Source organism: Crocuta crocuta, unplaced genomic scaffold (genome assembly GCF_008692635.1).
Source record: "Crocuta crocuta isolate KB4526 unplaced genomic scaffold, BGI_CrCroc_1.0 scaffold345, whole genome shotgun sequence".
NCBI classification, from domain to species: domain Eukaryota; kingdom Metazoa; phylum Chordata; class Mammalia; order Carnivora; family Hyaenidae; genus Crocuta; species Crocuta crocuta.
This window is the reverse complement of record NW_027527574.1, coordinates 107,167-131,266: the sequence shown is the minus strand read 5'-3', so window position 1 is coordinate 131,266 and position 24,100 is coordinate 107,167. Positions and strand designations below refer to the sequence as shown.

Genomic DNA, 24,100 nt, shown 5'->3' with positions numbered 1-24,100 from the left:
TTAAAATGGAACATCCAGGCTTTGATGTGAAATTTCCTAAAAATGACCCCCCAAAAATACATCAAAACATTTCTATTAATTCATGAAATTAAGAATAGCTTTTTACATTTTCTCCTGTCACTGATTCCATTTGCCTTATTACTTTCATCTGTGGCCCACAAACTTGGTGGCACAATCAACAAACCCCTTAGTGGCTGTTTCATCTCTGCTCTATTTGATTTCTTCTCTCTGAGTAAATGATTAAGTTTTCATGCATTGGTTCAACCAAAATCTATGTTCACTCAACCACATCCTTTATTGATTACTTCTACTGCAAACAGTAGGCCAAGTGTGATATACATAATTGGACAGTTGTCAGGGGATGTGGGTGTTAACAGTCCTGTTTTCCCAGTTGGAAACTGGAATCACCTTGATACACAAATATTCTGCACTGCTTCATTCTCATCCTTTGGACCGAGCAGTCCTGTTCCTCAGAATATATGTTTTTAACTCTCTAAGGTCTGGTTGAATGAATTTAATGATTATACCATATAATATGCTTTTCAAGTTGCACCTGTGCACTGCACATAGAAAACTGGAATTAATATTTGTCTAACATTTTAACCTTGTCCTTTAACTTATATAAATAATCTGTAGCTTTTCTATAAGAAAATCTTTTATTCTTTCCTTTCCAAAGAAAGACTGGCTTCTAAACCTATTGCTAACTTTGAAATTTGGAAACCCTGTAAGCAATACATAATGTTCAAATTTCAGATGCTTGAGTAATAATTTTGCTGACTGTAGCACTGTGCATTCATTGAGTGGAGCATACAATTTGTGATAGAAAGACTTTTTCTCTAGCATTATTTGTTCAGAGCAAGTTCCAGATAATTTCAGATGTTTGGGAAGTCTGTTGCTCCTTTGGGAGAGAAACAACTGGACTCACTCACCCAGCAATATTTCTGTGTATACTATTTTGTATTTCTTGCTCACCGAATTTGGTTTTTCGTTTGCGTATGTTGATTTAACAATCCTCAGCAGGCCAAACTTAATCCAAAATGTACTTCCATCAAAAATACATCAGCTTTTAGGAACATGAACATAAATAACCCTCCAGTGAGTCCATTTTAAGTAAATAAAAATAATTTTTCCCTGAGGTTTTAAAGTGATATGCGAAGAAGTCTCTGTGTTTTTTCTCATTTCATCGATAGTTTGTTGTTGAATATTGCAGCTCAAGAAAGAGCTTGGAGAGTTCACACCAATTTGATAAAACATTTTTAGTCCTAGAAATCCACAGGTTTTTCTCAAAATTCTAAATAATGTACTATTTTATTTATTAATAATTTTATACTCTTCAGCTCTCTCAATACCATTTTAGTTGTTCCACAAAACAAATATTTAAATTAGTAAACACACCTCACATAGTGCTTTACTCCATCTGCATTTGAAATATTCCTCAAACAATATGTAATTTTTCTGGAGAATTGAACTATGCCTAAATGTGGAAGAAAATTATTCATGATTTTGTTATGAAAAAAATGAGAACAGAATCATAAACAGCAATATCCACAACTTTAAGAATGTGAAATTCCATTCTATTTCTCATATGTAGAGCATTCTTTTACCAATAAGAAAGAGAAAAAAGAATGCCTGATAGTACCTGGCATTCAAGTAAACAAAAAAGTGTAAATTCTTTGACCCTGCCCCCTAAAAGCCAGACACCAGAACCTTATGTGCTGTCTTGCAGAGTGTACATTCACATTGTGGCATTTAATTCATTGCATGATGGAAGATTTTCAAAAAGTAATGCTTAGCTATTTGACTTTTCTTTTCAGTTGGTGGTAGATAATATCAGGTAGAGAGCTGTGGATATGATAGCCTTCTATTTAACTGAGAGGTAATGATAATACCAGCTGTCATTTATTGAATCACTACCATGTTTCAGTCTATACATATATGTAATTTTTCATCCACAACAAGATATGGCCATTTTAAAAATGGGGAAACTGAAGCTGAGAAACAATGCAGATGTGATCAAAGTTACTCATCTAAGAGGCCAATCTAGGTTTCAAGCCTAGATCTTTCTACCATAACACACTGTGACTTTAAAGCAGTACAACTTATTTTTGGAAATACTCCACAGCTTATCTATGAATATAAATGTTATCTTCATCAAATCTTGGGAAGTTATGCAAGTTGATACCTCTAATCCTGACACTACCTGTTTAAATTATTCTCTTTTGAAATGCTTTGTGAGTTTGTGGCATGGTGTGTGTGTGTATGTACATGTGTGTGTGTGTGTGTATACATATGTGATGTATACATATATATATATATATATTCAAAATAGCATCAAAATAACAGCACATTGTTTGAATGGTAGGTTTGATCTCTGGAAACAGCCAAAAGGATTTAGAGACACATTTAGAAAACACAGTGAATAATCTCCATGGGTAATCTGATTTTTGAAACAAAACTCATTAAATTTCTTATGAATGCTTTATACCACTGGACTATGCAAGAGTTTTAACAAAACTGCCATCAGTCTTATGATTAGATGACATCACTTGGAGGAAATTATCTTCCTTTGCATGTTTGGTATGTCTTCGACAGCTGGAAATATGGATGTGATGCACAGAGGGAAAAATCAGGACTAGAAATATAATTTGCCAGACATATGCATATAGGGGTTAAGGCATGGCATACTATGGGAAATGAAATTGCCCATAGTAAGATTTTAATGGAGGGGAAATGAATGCGTGGGGCAGAACTCTGGAAATAGCCAACTTTGGATAGTCAGTGATCTCAATGTCAGTGAACTACCTGTGAAAATGAGAGATACAGGGAAAGTGAGAGAATAGAGATTGGTCAAGAGTTCTAGATGCAAGCGAGGAAGAAACATTTAGGAAAATATGAGACAATTAACAGCAGCAACTCCCAAGTTGTGCTGAAGATCTGTGTAAGGTTGAAGGAGAAGAAAGATGGGAGTAGAGCAAAGGACCTGTGAATCTATAAGTACCCCAAGCATTTTATGCAGTTCAAAATTCAAAGATGTTTCCCATAATACATATTACTTTTTTTCAAATATATGTAGATACTTTGAAATCTCCACTGGATTCACTGGATTAGGCTCCAAATCTGTTTTGCTCCCTTTTAAGACTAAATTTACCCCCAAAACACTAGACTTTCTCTTATAAAGATATTCAAATAAATGTGCTTTAGGTTTTCAAAGCACTATAGACAGTTCATAGTACCTATCACAGTTAATTCTATGTACAGATGTTTATATTTATCTCCTCAAATTGACAGTTTGTCAGGAACCATATTTCCCAGAAACTAGCACATTCTAGGGCATTTGATAGTCTCTCAACAAAATTACTGAAATAAAAAGATGTTCTTGATATTATGAAAATATCCAGGAGACAGGAGTTAACAGTCATAGACTTCAAACATCCAATAACTGATGTTCTCACAAGTTACCTGGAGGCTTAATTTTTATAAGTACTGCACAGGTGTTTCCCTTCTCAAATTTTCAACCATTCTTTTATTTTAAAATATATGAAGGCTTAGTATATGCTAAGCACTCTGTTAGTAACTGTATATCATTTTAAACATTTTGCCAGTATATAAGTAACACATATATAGATCACTTTAATGACACCCAAGATTTCACAGCTAAGGGGCACTTACAAGAACAAACTACCACTTACCTTTATAAACTTTTTAAGGGTTTTGTTAAAAAAATAACAGCTTTATTGAGATATAACTCATATACCATACAACTCACCCCTCTTTGACATTTGAAGACTAGTTTTATTAAATATTTAGTATAGATCAAAGACTATGAGATAATGATGCAGTTGTTCCTTGGAGCTGCTGTGTTTATTTCCATACAGATCATAGAAAGATAGCATGTAGACTAAATATTTAATTTCAGTCACTGTTTGAAGGCAGCTTGAGAAAGGATGTCCAAGATAGTGGCATATGAAGATCCTGAACTCACCTCCCATAGACACACTGAGTCTATAGCTACATATGGAATAATTCCCTCTGAAAAAAAGACATGAAAACTAGCCGAATAGCTCCTTTACAACAAATGGCAAAAGAGTGACATCTAGATGGGTGGGAGAGGCTGAGAAGCATTCACACCAAAACCCCGCTACAGCATGGTGACCCACAATCAAGAGTAATCTCACAAATCTGTAACTTCTCCCTGAAGGATGAGGGGTTCATGCCCCACATTAGACACCCTAATCCCTGAGACCTGCAATGAAGAGACAAATCCCAAAAATGTCTGGCTTTTAAAACCAATGAGGCTCACATCCAAGAAACCCAAAGTGCTATAGGGAACTAGAGTACTTCTCTTAAAGAGCTTGAATGCAGACCTACTTACCTCAGGGACCATCACAAAGGTAGCAGTCTTAAAAGTATATAGTCTGTATGTGAAGTTTGCTGATCTTAAAGCATATGCTAGAGGGGCGGAGCCTATGGGACTCTCTCCAGGGACAGAGGCACTGACAGGTGCCACTTTTTCACTCTCTCCCTCTCTACCTTGATAGCTCCAGCAAGTGTACCCTGGCCCTGTGTTCTCCTGCTGTTTTGCTAAAACTGTTAGGCATATTCAGTATACACAGGAGATGCTCCAGTCATCTGGCTCTGATAGCCAGAGGAGAGAGATCTGCATTTCTGGAACACATGGGACTGTAACAGAGAGACAGTTCTTGGCAGGCTAGTATCCACAGCACTACCAAGACAGAAGATTGAAACATATTCCCAGTCTTTCTGAGAAAGAGGTGTACTTACTTGTCCTGGAAAGTGAGCCTGAGGGGCAGATTTCAAGTTTGCCACATACCTAGAGGCCACAGAGGTGCTCTCAGGGAATGTAGACCTTGGGGAGACATTTTTGTTTATTCCATCCTTTCTGCCTTGGTACAATGCACTGGTGTCTTACAGAAAGGAGTTTATACACTTGCCCGAAGCCCCAGTTTTTGCAACTGTCACCAGGGAACACCTCCAGGTCACCTGGTCTGAAGGCCAGCAGAGTTTACAATTATAGCCCCACATGACTATATATAGTTGAGTACTTTAAAGCTGCTGCCTGAGAGTCTTGCTTCCAATCAGCCTGAAACTAGGTGCTGCCTGAGATGTCTCTCAGCTAGGACAACATTGACCAAAAATGTTCATTACCTATACAAGGCCAGTCCTTCAAGACTGAGAGTGGTAATGTTTCACCTAGTACATAGAAACAAACACAGAACGTCAAGAAAAATGAGAAAACCTCTAGAGGACTATGATCCAAATGAATGAGCAAGATAAAACCTCAGAAAAAAATTCTGTAAAATGGAAATAAGTAATTTACTTATTGAAAGAGTTAAAAGTATTGGTAATTTAGGCACTCAACAACTTGGGAGAAGAATGGATGAACACAGTGAGAACTTCACAAAGAGATAGAAAATATAAGAAAATACAGAACAGAAGTCACACAGCCGAAGAATACAATAACTGAAATATAAAATAAACTAGAGTGGTTCAACAGCAGACTAGATGAAGCAGATGAAAGGATCAGTGATCTAGAAGACAGGGCAGTAGAATTCACCCAAATAGGGTAGCAAAAAAAAAGGAAGAATTTTAAAAAGTAAAGATAGCTTAGAAGACCATGGAGACAACAACAAACAGAATAATATTTATAATGTAAGAGTGCCAGCAGGTGAAGAGAGAGATAAAGTGGGAGCAAACTCATTTGAAGAAATAACTGCTGGAAACTTACCTAATATGGAAAAAACAGACATCTATATCCAGGAATCTTAGACATATTCAAATAATATGAAACCAAAAAAGTTCACACAAAGACATATAATAATTAAAATGTTAAAAGATGAAGAGAAAGAGAAAATTTTAAAAGGACCAAGGGAAAAGCAAGTTGTTTTTTCAACTTGAGAAACAAGAGAAATCCCAAAAGACTATCAGTAGATTTTTCAGCAGAAACTTTGCAAGTGAGAACAGAGGCAAACAATATAATCAAAGTGCTGAAAGGAAAAAGTTCCAGCCAAAAATACTCCACCCAATAAGGTTCTAATTCTGAACTGAAGGAGAGTTCAAAAATTTTCCAGACAAGCAAAAGCTAGAGAAATTCACCATCATAAACTGGCTTTTCAAGAAATGTTAAAGAGACTACTTTAATTTTAAAAAAAATGCGTTAGTTAGCAAAAGTGAAACATATTAAAGTATAAACCTCACTGGTAAAGGTAAACTTATAGTAAAAGTAATGAGTCAGTCACTGATAAAACTCATATAAAGGTAAAAAGACAAAACTAGTTAAGGGGTGCCAGTGTGGCTCAGTTGCTTAAGGATCTAACTCTTGATTTGGGCTCAAGTCTTTATCTCACAGTCATGGGATTGAGCCCCATGCTCAGCATGGAGCCTGCTTGGGATTCTTTCTGCCCATCTCTCTTTGCCCCTTCCCTGTAGTCTGTCTGGCTTTCTCTTAAAACAAACAAACAAAAAAAGACAAAACTAGTTAAAGTAACTACAATAATCTCTTGAGGAATACAAAAATAAAAAGATGTAAAATGCAACATTAAAAACATTAGACAGAGTCAGGATCAGGAAAAATGTAGAGTTTTAGTTTTAGTTGCTATCAACTTAAAACAAGCTTTTATATATACAAGCTACTATATGTCCCCCTCATGGCAACCACAAAACAAAAATCTATAGCAGGTACACAAAAGATAAGAAAGTAATCTAAGCATAACACTAAAGAAAGTCATCAAACCACAAGTGAGGAGATCAAGAGAAAAAGACAAGAACACAGAGGAACTACAAAGCAGCCAGAAAAACAGTTAACAAAATGGCAATAAGCACATACCTATCAATAATTACTTGAGCTATAAATGGGCCAAATTATCCAATCAAAACACAAAGTATGGGGACGCCTGGGTGGCTTAGTCGGTTAAGCGTCCTACTTTCGCTTAGGTCATGATCTCGCGGTTCGTGGGTTCGAGCCCCGCGTCGGGCTCTGTGCTGACTGCCAGCTCGGAGCCTGGAGCCCGTTTCAGTCTGTGACTCCCTCTCTCTCTGACCCTCCCCTGCTCACACTGTCTCTCTCTCTCCTAGAAATAAAAAAAAAAAACACAAAGTATGGTGAAACGAGTCAAAACAAAACAAAAAACAAGACCCATCTATATGATGCTTACAAGAGACTAACTTTATATTTAAGGATACACAGAGACTGAAAGTTAAGGGATAAAAAAGATGTTACATACAAATGGGAACCAAAAGAAAGCTGGGGTAGTTATGCTTACAAAATAGGCTTAAAAGAGACTATTTAAGACAAAATATGTAATAAAAGACAAAGAATGAATTATATCATGATAAAGGGATCAAGCCAACAGGAGTATATAACATTTGTAAATATTTATGCATCTAAATGTATAAAGCAAATATTAACAGACCAAAAAGGAGAAATTGACAGCACTACAACAAAAGTAGGGGACTTTATTTCCTCACTTACATCAATAGATAGATTATTCAGGAAGAAAATCAGTAAGGAAACGTCAGCCTTAAGTGACACTTTAGAGCAGTTGGACATAATAGAAATATACAGAACATTCCATAAAAAGCAGCAGAATACACATTCTTCTCAAGTGCACAGGGAATATTCTTCACAACAGATCATATGTTAGAGCACAAAACAAGTCTCAATAAATTTAAGAAGATTGAAATCAAATAAAGCATCTTTTCTGATTACAGTGGTATAAAACCAGAAATCAATTACAGGAAAAACAAACAGAAAAATCACAAATATGTTGCAATTAAACAACATTCTACTGAACACCCGGTGGTCCAATGAAAGGAGAAATTAAAGGAAAAATAAAAAAAGTCAATGTTATACACCACATTAAAAAAATGAAGGATAAAATCATATGATCATCTCAATAGTTGCAGAAAAAAAACATCTGAAAATATCAACATCCTTTTGATAACTCTCCTAAGGAAGTGAATGTAGAGGAAATGAACCACAATATAGTAAAGACCATATATGACAAACACATAGCTAATATTATACTCAATGTGAAAGTCTGAAAGATCTTTCTGAAAAAGATCTGAAAAGATTTTCTTTCTGAAAATCTGAAAGATTCTCTAAGATCGGGAATAAGACAAGGATGCCTACTCTCACCATTTTTATTCAACAAAGTGTTAGAAGTCCTAGCAATTGAGCAAGAAAAAGAAATAAAGTTCTCCAAATTTGAAAAAGAGGTAGAACTCTAACTACTTGCAGACAACATAACATAAATATACATATATATGTGTGTGTGTATACATACATATGTATACATATATACACACACATATATACATATATACATATATATATATATATAAACCCTCAAGACTCCACCAAAAAACTGTTAGAACTAATAAATGAATTCAGTAAATTTAGTCAGTACAAAATCAACACACAACAATTTGTTGCATTTCTATACATGAACAACAGTCTATCAGAAAGAGTAATTAAGGAAATAATTCCAGGGGCACCTGGGTGGCTCAGTCAGTTAAGCATCCGACTTCGGCTCAGGTCATGATCTCATAGTTCACAGGTTTGAGCCCCGTGTCGGGCTCTGTGCTGACAGCTAGCTCAGAGCCTGGAGCCTGTCTTTGGATTCTGCATCTCCCTTTCTCTCTGACCCTCCCCTGCTCAGGCTCTCTTTATCTCTCTCTCAAAAATAAATAAAAGACATTAAAAAATTTTTTTAAAAAAGAAAATAATTCCATCTACAATGACATCAAAAAGAATAAAATACCTAAGAATAAATTTAACCAAGGAGGTGAAAGTCCTGTACAGTGAAACTATAAGACACTGATGAAATAAATTGAAGTAGACACAAATAAGTGGAAAGGTATTCTGTGTTCATGGATTGGAAAAATTAATATTGTTAAAATGTCCATACTATCCAAAGCAATCTACAGATGTGGTACAATCCCTGTCAAAATCCTAATGGCATTTTCCACAGAATAGAACAATCCTAAAATGTATATTGACCCACAAAAGACCCTGAATAGTCAAAGCAATCTTGAGCAAGTTATCATGCCCCTTGTTTCAAACTATATTATAAATCTATAATAATCAAAACAGTGTGGTATTGACATAAAAACAGACACATAGATCAACAGAACCGAATAGAGTCCAAGAATAAACCCACACACATATTTTCAATTAATTTACACCAAGGGGCCAAGAATACAATGGGGAAAGGACAGTTTCTTTAATAAATGGTGTTGGGAGAACTGGGCAACCATGTGCAAAAGACTGAAACGAGACTATTTTACCATACACAAAAAAATAACTCAAAATGGATTTTGACAATGTAAGACAATGTAAGACCAGAAATCATAAAACCCTGAGGAGGTAAGCAGTAAGCTCTTTGACATATATCTTGGTGGGGTTTTTTGTTGTTGTTGTTTTCTTTTTCTTTTTTTTAATTTTTGTTATTTATTTCCACAAATAGTTTATTGTCAAGTTGGTTTCCATATAACACCCAGTGCTCATCCCCACAAGTGCCCTCCTCCATGCCCATCTCTCCCCTCCCCCCTCCATACCCATCAGTCCTCAGTTTGTTCTCAGCATTCAAGAGTCTCTCATGGTCTTTTTTTTTTTTTATCTGACTCCAAAACCAAAAGCATGAAAGAAAAGATAACTAAGTGTGACTACATCAAACTAAAAAACTTCTTCTGCACAACAAAGGAAATGATCAACAAAATGTAAAGACAATCTACTGAATTAGAGAGAATATTTGTAAGTCATATATCTTAAAAGGGGTTAATGTCCAAAATATAAAGAACTCATATAACTCAAAATTAAAAAAAAAAAAAAACCAATCTAGTTAAAAAGTGAGCAGGGTATCTGAATAGACATTTTTCCAAAGAAGACATATATATAGCCAACAGGCCCATGAAAAGATGCTCAACATCACTAATTATCAGAGAAATGCAAATCAGAACCTCAACCATGAATGAATGGCTATTATTAAGAAGATAAGAAACCAATGTTGGCAAGGGCATGGAGAGGGGAACTCTTGGTGGGAATACAAATTGGTGCACCCACTATGGAAAACTGTATGGAGGTTCCTCAAAAAATTGAGAGTAGAACTGCTGTATGATCCATCCATTCCACTTCTAGATATTTATCTGAGGTAAATGAAAACACTAACTTGAAAAGGTATATTCACCCCTGTGCTCACTGCAGCATTTTTTACAGTTGCCAAGATATGGAAACAACCTAAGTGGCCATCAATGGATGGATGAATGAATAAGACTTAATATATACACACAATGGAATTCTACTCCATCATAAAAAAGAACAAAACCTTGCCATTTGTGACAACATGGATGGATTTTAAGAGTATTAAGCTAAGTGAAAAAATCTGGCGAAGAAAGATAAATACTTATGCTGTCACTTATATGCAGAATCTGAAAAACAAACTCAATGAATAAACAAAACAAAGCAAAATGAAACTCCTGTATATAAGCAGATTGGTGGTTTCCAGTGAGTGTAATAGGTGAACGAGGTCAGGAGGTACAGACTTCCCGTTGTGAAGTGAATAAGTCATGGGGATGTGGTGAGCACCAGGGTGACTATAATCAATGGTATTGAGCATATTGAAGGTTGCCAGGGAAGAGTTGATCATAAAAGTGCTCATCAAAAAATGTATATATTTTTATAACTTTTTTATGGTAACTAGACTTGTGGTGGTGATCATTTCACGGTGTATACAAGTGTAGAAACACATTGTAAACTTGAAACTAAATTTCCTAGAAAATTTTACACAAGAACTTACTAGCCAATAAACCACCCTTGTCCATTATACTGAAGAAGTAGCTTTATTTTTAGATTTCACTGAATATAAGATTGTTTCTATTGGAAGATGCATCTTACATACTACCAAAAAAATTTCTAACTGTAACATAATACCACTCATTGCTTGGAATTTTGATTTTATACTTAATAAAAGAGCTATTGTAGCCTCATTTACATACAGACATTTTCATAATTAATAGTAAGCATTCATGGAAAAATACAAACAAATCAAATTTACTACACTCCTCAAACATCTTTCTGTTCCAAGTCCAATTTTTGGACTGAATCACTTTTAAATCAGAACTGTCGCTGGTTTTTTCCCCAAACATATCATCTCTTGTGTCATCAAGAACATTGGTACTCTAGCCTTTCTTAAAATAGTTTCCACTATCCTCTCCAGTAACTTTTTCCAACTCATGACCATTCCTTTTGCCCATTTTGAAGTTAGCACTTTCTTGACTTTTAGAAGTTTCGAAAGGTTTTTAGAAAACAACCAGTCCTCAGATTCCATTCTGAAATCATCTTTAAAAAGTTGTTGACAGAAGGATGGAGGCATTGCAATCATTGGGTCATCTCCAGGAATATAAACGTAGTCCATTCTGCAGCACTGACTATGACCTGACTGCTACCCATCTGACAATGATTATTAGATGCCTATCTGTTGCAGGACATCCTGATTTCAGAAATGTTAAAACATGGGGAAATGTGTGTTTTAGAATCAATGAAATATTGCTAAATTTTTATTTAATTGCAATAATTTAAAAGCTTGTGGCCAAACTTCTGTATATGCCACATTCGTTATCATACTATCCGGAGCTCCTATAAGTAAATTCTTGCGGTATTAACTGAGAAATGCCCATGCAGGGAGCAGCTCGATTTCAAAACAACCTCTGCATTTCAGAATTTCATCTTGTGAATTAATGAGTCATGGCACAGATGGTTGCTGGGAACTGTTGGCCTATGAAAGCAAGGGGAGATTCTAGGGATTCAGAAACATTGAGAAGCAAGCGTTTTTCCTCTATTCTACTTAACTGAGGAGCGCAATTATAGATGTTCTGCTATTTTAAGATCTCTGAATTCTGTAGGTACCTGGGTGGCTCAGTCCATTAAGAATCTGACTGACTCTTGATTTTGGCTCAGGTCATGATCTCATGGTTCATGAGTTTGAGGCCTGCGTCAGGTATGGCGCTGACAGCACTGAGCCTGCTTGGGATTCTCTGTCCCCTGTGTCCCTTTCTCTATGCCCCTCCCCTGGTCGTGCATGCATGCACTCTCTGTCTTTCTCTCAAAAATAAATAAACTTTAAAATAAAATAGAGTCTCTAAATTCTGGATGTTGTCACATTAACAAAAAATTTCAATGGTTCTGATAGGATTTAACAATAGAATTTCATATAATCTTAAATTCACTATTCTGTGTTAGGCGTTGGCGAAAAAAGAATCCAGTGATTCAGATTCAGCAGATATTGAATTTCTTCAGCTTACTTAATTTGGAGCCATTATTTTGAACACTTCTTGCTTTTGTCCATAGCATTTTAATTCTTCATGGCATGTCCCTGAATCAGCAGTCAAATGTCCCTTGAGCTGGACTTCGGCTTCAATCACCTCTACAAAATCAGTCACAGCATATTATACCTTGGATATAGCTGTTTTCAAAAATTACTGTCTCTTTGGTTGCTCAAATATTTTTGATCGTGGTTCTTAATCTCATTTGCCCTTATGAGAGTATGCCTTTCTCAGTGGGCCCCCAAGCATCCTTCACAAAAGACATCACTACACCTGGCTCCTAAAACAGCCTATCTCCTTAGATTGGCTTTCAAATTTCAAATAATTATCTCCTTTAGAGAGATTTTTAGAGTCTTTCCACTCTTCTCTCTCCTTTCTGTTTAGCTCTTACTCATATAAAACTAAGATTTTTATATATCCTTGAAGGGGCATTCAGATCATGAAAAACTGATGCGCTTTTGGGGACTCAGATGTATAAAATCAGAGCAGAATTCAAATAATAAAGATTTCTTAATATAATTCACTGAAATCTTCAAAATGGTGATTTTAAATGCTCTTCAAAATCTTTTCAATTCTTTATGAAAGAAAAAAGATAACCAAAGTTGTTTTAGTTAGTTTTGGGAATTTGAGTTTCTGTAACAATCTTCAAAATCCCAGTGGTATATCACAATGAAATCTCATTTCTCACCTACAAAAATGCTTGCAGTTTGCCAGATGATTGTGCCATGCCTTCCAGAAGCCAGGCCCTTCCAACTGGAGCTGTCTCTCTCTTTCATTGTTTAGAGTCCTGGCTGAAGGATTTCTGAATACTCAATTCTCATCATATGTGTTCTAATGCCTCCAGTTGTTATTGCCTCCCCTGAAAGGACTGGCTGTGTTTACAAAGCAGTGTGGAAAATCTCAGTTTTTTCAAAGATTTTTTTTAATGACAGCTTTATTGAGATATAATTCATATACCATATTCACCCTTTAAAGTCTACAATCCAGTAGTTTTTAGTATATTCACAGAGTTGTACAACTATCACCACAATCTAATTCAGATCATTGTTGTCACTCCTGAAAAAGCCCCACGCCCCTTAGCAGCCACTATCTACATTCCCCTTCTCACCAGCCTCTGGTAACCACTAACCTACTTTCTGTCTCTATGGATTTGCCTGTTCTATGGGCAATTTGTGTAAATGGAATCATACACTGTGTTTTCTGTGACTGGTTTCTTTCATTAAAATGTTTTCATGGTTGATCCATGTTATGGCATGTGTCTCTAAAATACTTTATTCTTTCCTGTGGCAGAAAAATATTCCATTGTTTGGATATACCACATTTTGCGTATCCATTCAAATGATAGAATTTTAGGTTGTTTCCACTTTTTGGCTACTATAACTAATACTGCTATGAACATTTGTGTACAAGTTTTTGCGTGGACATGTATTTTTATTTCTCTTGGATATACACATAGGAGCAAAATTGCTGGATCATTGCTGTACATTAAAATTTTTGAGGACCCGCCAAGCTGTTTTTCAAAGCAGGTGCATCATTTTACAATCCTACCAGCAACACAGAAAGGTTTAAAGGTTTAAGTTTTAACTGACTGTATACTCCAACAAAGACAAGCCACAGGATTTTTAAATTTGTGTTTTACATTTCATTATCCTGAACCATCTTGCACTTTCTAAAGCAGAGACACAAAATATCGTCTCTTTACTGTGACATTAAATGAGATGGTACTCCAATAGCTTCCTGTTTTATTTATTCTAGCCAAGGAAAGATGACAGAAGCAATTAAATACTTGCAAAAAGTTGTGGAAATTGCAAGAAATAATTTTCAAAGCCTAGATGTCGTGAGAGCAAGTACAATGCTTGGGGACATCTATAATGAAAAAGTGAGTATATGTGTTTCTTTAGTGTTGTTGTTGTTAATTATTACTATTATTATTATTTGAGAGAGAGCATGAGCAGGGAGGGGGCAGAGAGAGAGGAGGGACAGAGGCTCTGAAGTGGACCCTGTGCTGACAGTAGACATCCCAATGTGGGGCTCGAACTCACCAACCAGGAGATCATGACCTGAGCCAAAATTGGACACCTAACCAACTGAGCTGCCCAGGCGCCCCTGTTTCTTTCTTACAGGTGGAAATTTGCAGAGTTTTAAAATTCTATTCCCATTTGACTCTCCCCTTCCCATAATATGTTATGCAGAATGACCCCAGGACTACAAGGCTTAGTTAATGCACAAGACAGTTATTTCCTCTTCTTCTAAGATCTGAGCGCCATCTTGGGCACAGTCACCACAAGCTGCTAAAAGTGATTCATATCTTCACAGCCAGTGAAGATTCTAAGTGGTTTTGGACTTGAAGAGCAATTAAACATTTCAGTTCAAAGAATATCATTATAATGGTTGGCTCTTATCTGCTGACACTAGCATTCATCTCCCTTGCTCCAAATTCTCATTTTATTAATCCAGCTGTGATGCCCCTCCCACATCCCTCAGGAGAAGAAAGCACAATCTCAAGAGTAATTCTGAAGGAAATACAGAATTCTAGCATCAGATTGGTTATGTGAAAGAAAAGAGAAACAAGAGAAAGTCTAAAATTAAAGTATCTTATTCAAGAGGTCATTACTAGTGAAATGCATTGGTCATAAAGCATTGATCTTTTGATTTATGTTCTCATGACTTTATATTTTATTACCTAGATTTTTCTTGAAGAAACAGTATAAAAGAGGCTTTTTTCCTCTAGTTATAATTGCTGTTTTGATAATGAATAGGATCTATCATTTTTAGGGTAGTTTCATTCTTAATGTTTATACACCTTTTCTTAATCTTTTTTTGAGGGGTTATTTATGTAGTGATTAAAAGCACTAATTCTGAGACCAAACTGTTTGGTTAAAAGCCTAGTTCTTTCACTTATAAGATCTGTGACCTAGGACAAGTTACTTACCTTCTAGGTGCCTCAATTTTCACACCTCATAAGGCTGCAGTGAGTATTGAGTTAATAAATGTAAAGCAGTTAGAATCGCACCTGGCAGGGGAAGCCAGTGCCAGCTATGTAAGCCATTATTACTCTCTGCACCTTTAGGTGGTATCATACAATTCCCCTTTTCCGAGACTCAGACGGTTAAATAACCGACCCCAGGTCTCCAGGTTTCTAGGTGGCAGTGGTATTCAAACCAGTACAGTCTTTTATTTGCTATATTGACTTTTGACTTTGATGATTTCAGAATTATTTAAGCTTTTTTTTAAGAAAATAGAGTTTGAAATTAATTTGAATGAATGAAACTACTATCTTTAGTCTCTGCTATGGGAAACATGCTTTCAAGGACCTGATTTCTTTGTACACCACTCTCTCTCACTAGCCCTGCCTCATTTGCCTCCTCTCCCTCTATTACTCACTGTCTTTAAACCCCCCTTTTGTCTTGACTATCACCCTCTACCTTCTTTCCTCCTCTCCTACACACCTTGCCCTTCTCTCCTGCCCCTGTCTCTCTGGTCTGTTCTCAACTCGGTGGTCCTCTCTCTCCAATCTCCCCCGCTTGGTTTCCCCTCTTTCCTTGCACCTCCCCAGCTGTCCCCCCAGGTCTCTCTCCTCGGCGTCCCCAATCTGCTGCCACATCTCTGTGGCACTGCGCTACTCTGGTGACTCCTCTCTCCTGGATCTTGTCCGTGCTTTTGTTTAGTTTTTGGGATACTGTGGTGAAAAGCAGACACGGCTTATACCCTTGTGAGGCTGGAAGTCTAATGGGAGCTCATGCTGCACTAGTAGAATTGGTATTCCTAATTATACATAGTGTTTCTTTTTAAAAGGATTGTTCTTCAAAACAGAAGTGCAAAAAAATGTAAATTGCTTTACTCTTCTACCAAACAATACCCAGAACTCAGTGTTTTGGAATAGCACAAATATTAAGAATCTGCCTATATTTTCCTAACTGCAAAAAGCATAAGGAAAACGAAACANTTTCCAATGGCTTCAGATCTTTTCTGTGTGATGTATGGGCGCGAGTGCAAGGACAGAGCTCCTTACTTCTCCGCCATCTTGCCCTCTCTGTAATTTTGCATTTTTAAGCTTTTTGCCAAGAGTTTGTGTCTCTACAGTATGTATTTTATACTTTGGTTATTAATTCTTGAAGAAGAGTCTGATATCTTAAAGGTGAGAGACATGAATAATATCCAAAGGCTGTGTCGACTACCAAAAGTTAATTTTTTTACCAGTTTATCCCCAGTTTATCCCAATTCTAATTTAAAATTTGGAAGATTCCAGGTATCAAGCTATCTTCAAATATACATGCCTTCAAATATACAAGTTGATTCTTACACCTGAGTGATTACTTATATTTTAATGTAATAAATGGTCACTGATAAACAGTATGATATTAAGTACACATTACTGTAACAGTTAAATGACATGACAGACTTCAAAACAAAACTTGATTTGTTACTAAAATTGTTAATGTTGAACTCAATTTTTATGCATTACTGTGATTCTTCTCAGATACTTCCGCAAGTCAGAGAATCTACTGAATACTTCTCAGGCTGAATCTGAATTGTTAAATCATTGCCAAAAGTATGATTTGAAAACATATAACAAAGTGGGTTTATTAGAACTAAATATAGTTATTTTTCCTTCTCATATTTTTGAAACAAGAGGATACCCTTGATGACATCCTGAATTTCCTTCTAGTTCTACAAAGGGAACTAGGGAAATGACAAGGAGTGACTAGGAAAATATCATTCCTGGAGGAAATGTCGAAGAATTATTTCATGTTTCTCTTTTCAGCTGCTTATGGGTATTTCCTAATTATATTAAATGCCTTTATTTCAGCTATATACCTGAACAGTCTCATAAGATGTTTGCAGCACATGCTATCTATTACACTTTTCCATGAAGGAAACTGTCAGGACAAAGAGGAAACTCACTGATTTTTGCCCACTTGACCCCGAATCTGCATTCAGCTATTTGTTAACTGTGACCTTGGGCACATGAATTCGTTATTCTTTATTCATCTTTTAATTGTCAATAACAAAATACCTTAAAGACAAGCTATTTGAGGATTAGAAATTAAAAATACATACATGATACCTAGGTGAGTTCCTAGGACATACTGGGTACNGCAGTCAGCACAGAGCCCGACGCGGGGCTCGAACCCACGAACCGCGAGATCATGACCTAAGCGAAAGTCGGACGCTTAACCGACTAAGCCACCCAGGCGCCCCTAAAAGCACTTAGCTTCTTAATATCTCAAGCTCGGATCTCTCCCTGAAACTTCAGACTCCTATCTTTCTGTCTGCTTGATATCTTCACTTAGATCACTTCAAATATAACCTGTTAAAAACTGAACTCATCATATCTCCTCTAAATTCTATTCCTCTGTTAACTTAATGTTCAACTATGATGAATATGATTCAGGTGTTTTCTAGGAAGACTTCTCAGTCTATGAGCTCTCCTTATCTGACCCCATCCAAGTCTATGGCCTTAAATAGTATCCATATACTGATGGCTCCCAAATTTGTATCTCCATCCCTGATCTCTCTTTGGGACACTTGTAACTCTAACTGGCCACTTAGCATCTCTACCTGGACGTCTAACAGACATATCAAATTTAACATGATTCCTTCCTCCCAGGCTTCTGCATCTAAATAAATGGCATCATGATCCATCAGCCTAGTTGATCAAGCCAAAAATCTAGATATTCTTTGATTCTTCTCTCCTTTCTGATCTATATCTAATCCAGAAGCAAATCCTGACCTTTTTCCCACCAAAACATATCTCAGACCCACCTTGTTCTCTGTGTCTGCTCCTGTCATCCTGTCAGTTTATGACACTCTATTCTGTCTACTGCACTATGACAGTAAATTCAAGCCCAGTCCCCGCTCCACCCCTGTGTCATCCAGTCTCCACACAGAGGCCCAAGTAGTCCTTTTAAGTGTAAATTAAATTATGTTATTTCTTTGCTTCAAACACTATTCCATTACTTCCCATTCTTCTTAGAACATAAATATAAATCCTCACCCCAATCTGAAATATTCTTTGTGAGATGTACACTCCCGTACCCCACCTTGGACTTTCTTTCTTCCCACTCTCCTCATCCACTCCAACACAGCCCAATGGGCTTAGCGAAGTCCTTCAAGCATGCAGAGCTCTTTCCTGCCTTAGGACATCTGCCTTAGCTGGAATGCCCTATGGAATGCCCTCTAATCTGAACTTCATATTGCTGATGTCTTGTCATCATATCTCAGTTAAATGTCATTTCTTCAGAGAGGCCTTCCCTTGGCAACCCAATAAAAATAGCCAAATAGGTGAAGATAGTTGAAGGCACAAACTTCCAGTTATAAAATGAGTAGGTCTTGGGGATCTAATGTACGCATGGTAACTACAGTTAATAACACTATGTTATTATATATTTGAAATTTGCTAAGAGTAGATCTTAAAAGTTCTCAAATGTGTAACCATGTGAGGTAATATTACCTAAATTTATTTTGGTGATCATTTAGTAATATATACAAATACTTAATCATTATGTTATACACCCAAAACTGTATGAAAGTACTTTGAAAAGGTACTTGTATTTTGTAATTTAAGATGGCGTTATTGTTATTCATATGGAACACTGTTTAATCACAGCTACCATTTTTCTAATTTGATTCCTCAAACACATTTTCTTAATCTAAAATTATGAAATCTTGGGGTGCGTGGGTGACTCTATCGGTTAAGCATTGACCCCTTGGTTTAGAATATGAATAAAGAAAAATTCTTACTTTTTGAAACTAAATAAGTGTTACCCAAAACAGACATCTGAAATGTAGACTTATTATAGATTTTTGCATAAGAAATCACCCCAAAGTGGGGCGCCTGGGTGGCTCAGTCTGTTAAGCGTCTGACTCTGGCTCAGGTCATGGTCTCCGGGTTTGTGAGTTCAAGCCCCGTGTCCGGGCTCTGTACTGACACCTTGGAGCCTAGAGCCTGCTTCATTTTCTGTGTCTTCCTTTCTCTCTACACCTACCCTCTCCCCTGCTCATGCTCTCTCTCTCTCAAAAATAAACATTAAAAATTTTTTAATAAAATAAAATGATGAAATCTAATCCACTGATTTCTATGGAGCTTTTGAAGACATTTGAGAAAGAAGTAAAAAAATTCAATCAATAAAAGTAGCTGCTTGGTTGAAAAAAAATTTTTCTACCACTTACCAAATATCTGAAATCTCCATTTCTTTTCATTGAAGTCCTGAGAGCTGCATGCCAAAATAAAAATCATATGAAAAAAAGCAGCCACCAGGTCACTCTTTAACATTGCTTTAATATTCCACATAGACTTATCTCATAGTTTTCCTATTTATGATATTTTCTTATTGTTCTTTAATTTGACTAGAATAGAAGCGTAATGAGAATAAGAACCATATCTGCCTTATTATTTTGTTCCAGATCCTAAAAGAGAACCTGGCACAAAGTTGGTGAGCAAAAAGATGTGAATTCATTGAATCAATCAATAAATTTGTAACTAATTATACCTCTGGAGAATAGGATTGTCTCACTTTAGGGATTCCAAACTTCTATCTCATTTTTGTACAATAATTCTAAAAAGCTGTAGTGAATCTTCAAAAGCAAATCTAACATTGCTGATACTTGTCAGTATTCTTTTAAGGCCTTCTACATACTGCCTTCATCATCTCTTTTTGGGTTCATATTATTCATGCACTGCATTCTAATTGTATTCTTTATAATCAATTCCAAGAAATATAAGACCACAATTATAATACAAAACTGTATTTGGAAAAATATTAGAATTAACTGTTTTCTCTAGTTATGATAGTGTTATTATAATTATAGTTGACACATCTTTAAAAGATTATTTATCCTAATTAATTTACCTTTTACTATATAATCATGGAATACGGGCCACCCATCCCACCTTCCTGATGTTATGTTTTGATGAAAACATATAACTAATATAAAGTAGTCAAATGAGAATGCTATCGGGAAAATAACTAATAGACTCTTTATAAGATTGCTCATTCCCTAATAAGATCAGATAATAATCATGTAGTTAAAACAATGGTAGTTCCAAACTCAAATAGCAGAGAAAATGTGCAAAAACTGATTTTTCCTTAGTACTGAGAAAATGTTCATTTATTTTTTAGCTTGCTCATTGGATAGAGTGGCATTTCAGATGCACTAAGAAGGATCTAGTAAGAATTAGAATGATGCATGAAAATTCTATATATTGCAATAATGCAAGCTTTGTTTTAAGGTCTGTGATGTCATCAAGGTCCTGTCCTGAAACTGTCCACTAAATACTTCTCAGTGATAGTTATGACACTAAAATCGCTTCTCGGCCTTTTGGCTAAGATCAAGTGGATAGTTATAACACTAAACAAAGTTCTCTTTTCCAATAAGATCCATTCATGAAGTGCATAAATTCACTGATGTATTCTCAAATTCATATTTAATATTGCCAAGATTATATACTGGAGTCTTCTGAATATTATGATTAGATAGGGATTAACTGATAGCAGAATTGAACTATAGAACATTGGATAGAACCTTTGGAGAAGATACAAAATTTAGGTATTAAACTCTTTAAGAATTGAAAATCTAGAAATGCAATACACATTAGTGAAATCTCATTCCAAAATGGTATGTATAAAAATGGTTGCATAGGAAAAGAATTAATGTATTTCCTTAATAGTGTTTTAAACTACAGAAATTTAGGTTGATATCAGTTTTATGGCAGTTGTGTATGTATCTAATGACTGAATATTAGGCTCAGTTTGAGGGAAGAATAATTTTATGTAATTATAATTATAATTAATAATTATAATTATAATGCTACTATTTTGGAGGAAATACTTGTTAAAAAATCTAATATAAGTTTTAGGCAAAGTAAATTCTGTTAACTGCTGAATCCCCACTGCCTGGCATGGAGCTTGGTAAGTAGTAGTTACCAGATGAATGAATAAGTTCATTCTAACATAAAAATATATAAGATAATTCTGGAAATTTAAATATAAGTCCATTTATTTATGGTCCCTAATTTTCCTAAGACTTTCATCTAAAGTTCTGAGCCTAATGCTCAGAAGTATAACTAGAACAATAATTAGATATTTATACTTCTCTGTTTTTAAAAATAGAAATGTTTGGTCTAGTTACATATGTTCAGCTCTTTTGTCCTATATCTTTGATATCTAGCAAAACATTCCAAAATATTAACCAGTTTTATTTTCATCTTCAATATTTGTATTGTTTCTCAATCATATAATTTGCTTGTCATACAAATATCTTTGGTACAATTTTACCTTTTCTAATTAAGTAAACTTATCCTTCTATCAATTCTATGTTATACACTTTGAAATAAAAGAAAGAATTGTTCACTTCAACAAACAAAAATTACTATTGATAAAATACAGAGGGACTGTGTTTAAACTAGCAAATTTAATTGGAATCAACCATTTGAGTAGAATTCACTAACCTGTCCTTGTGGGTCTATAACATAATGTTATATGTACTGCGTATGTAGGTAACAACTGTCACACAAGCCCTATTTCTCCCCCTCCTCACCTTGCTAGCAACTTCTGTATTCAGGTTGCTGTCTGAATGTCATGCTTATACAGAGATACATGGAGTTGAGTATGCCTCCACTGGTGTATGCAATAAGGGTTCTTCTATGGTGTTTGTAATAACAGTTCCTTCATAAAATGTTGTGAGAATATAATTTTAAAACTTGTAATAAGATATTCCCTCTTGTAAGGGCTTCTTCTCAAAAGTATGCATGCATGTTTATGTGTATAGAAGAAAGAAGAGAGGAAGGAGAAGAGAAAAGAAGAGAGGGCTAAAGGGAAGGGGAGAGGAAAGACGAGGGTTGTAAGTCAGCGAAGAAGGGGAATTTTGTTCCCTAGAGTCTTAAAAGTACAGCTCAATCCTAAAAATGATATCCTCTACTGAAGAAAACTCTTTTTTGAAGCATTTTAGAAGATTCAAGGTTGGCAGAAAATAGTCTCTTTACTGGGGCTCAATTTAATTATTTGTAGAATAAGAATAACATTTCCTTATAGGATGACTTATGAAAGTTAGTGACATAATACACATGAAGAACGTAGCACTGGCCCTGACACCTTGAAAGAGCTTGATAAATACTATTTATTTGTGGACAGTGGCTTTTAGGAGGATAGGAGAGTACAACCAAAACCCACAAAAAAAAAAAAAAAATGAAACACCACCTTGAATTTTTGCAGTGAGATGTTGGAAATGACTTAGAAAAGAGATAAACAGATCATGAGTTGTTCTAGTGCCATCAAGTTCATAACTTTCAGAAATCTTGAATACCTCCTATGTCCACAGTCAAGAATGACATAAACACATGGAGAAAACAAGAGCAACAACCAAGTCAGCAGATACAGTATTTTCACTGGCCATTGATTAAATTGACTGAAAATGATCTCTTGCTATGTCTGAACACAAAATCTGGTTTAAAATACTTCATTAAGTAAATCCAATGCTACAAGTAAGAAACTTACATCCAAATCAATGTGAATCAGATACTCTTTCCCAAACTTCTTTTAGCTACAGTGTATTAGGTTGAACCATATGAAAATACTAATATTTGACCATTTTTATTTTTTATTTATTTTGCATTAGTTTTTTTAATAGTTTATTGTCAAGTTGGTTTCCATGTAACACCCAGTGCTCACCCCCACAAGTGCCCTTCTCCATGCCCATCATCCTCTATCACTCCCCCCAACCGCCATCAGTCCTCAGTTTGTTCTCAGCATTCAAGAGTCTCAAACTTCTTTTTGCTACAGTGTATTACGTTGAACCATATGAAAAAACTAATATTTGAACATTTTTAATCCAAAAAAACTTAAGTTGCACATAGTTCAACTTGGTAGATAAAACTTTTTTAGTGTATTAACTTTAAGATGTTGTGTGGTGAATAATCACAACTTTTTAAAAGAACCTTATTCTAAACAAACAAACAAACAAATAAAAGAACCTTATTCTAATAGAGACCCTACTAGCCCTTTCCCTCTGGAAGATGAATGCCATATGTGGAAAGACCAGTGTGGTATATGCCAAGGTGAGCAGACGTGTGGAATGATGGAATAAAAATTAAGGGAAAAAAATGATTTCTCTTACATTTTTAGGGATACTACAATAAAGCTTCTGAATACTTTCAACAAGCTTTTGACACAACAGCAAAGCTAATGAACATGCATAATGTGGATGAAACAAAAGTTCATTATGGAATAGCAAAAGCTCATCAAATAATGCTGACCATTAACAATTATATCGAGTCTGAAGATCTCACCAGCCTTGACTACCTGCTGTCGTGGAAGGAGAATAGAAGCAGGGTTGCACCTCATCAGAATATCGGTAAGACTTGGCTTTTTGAAAACACTTTAGTTTTTGTGTCATTCTTGATGGCTCCATTGGTGATTTTGATTTTATTGGTAATTTTAATTATTCTTTACTACATGAATATTAGAGGGGATGTGAGGATCACTTTTTATGTCAGCTTGACTCAGCTCTAGTCCCCAGTTAAGAACTTCAGAATAGGATTTTTAAAAATTTTTAACAGTACTGCCTATGACAGACCTTTAGGTTACATACTTGTTGGTAAATCAAACTATTTAAAGCAAAATATTTTGGAGATGTTTGGGGATAACTCAAATGGAATTGCAGACAAAATTGTGTTATGTAAAGAAGCCTCTCCTGCTTGGAACTCTTTTCTTTCCCCTTAAGTCATTTAGATGAAACAATAAGCTCTTTGGTATTTATTTTC

The 24,100-nt window shown here is 35.5% G+C and overlaps 1 protein-coding gene across 4 annotated transcripts in view; it reads left to right on the top strand.

The window, feature by feature from the left end:
- Positions 1-24,100, top strand: part of TTC29 (tetratricopeptide repeat domain 29) — a 402,902-nt gene that overhangs the window by 300,418 nt on the left and 78,384 nt on the right. For all 4 annotated transcript variants that reach the window (XM_077770635.1, XM_077770617.1, XM_077770624.1 and 1 more), the window contains 2 exons: positions 14,095-14,218; positions 23,463-23,691. In XM_077770635.1, coding sequence (XP_077626761.1) covers positions 14,095-14,218; positions 23,463-23,691 — 353 coding nt within the window. The remainder of the gene's footprint in view (positions 1-14,094; positions 14,219-23,462; positions 23,692-24,100) is intronic.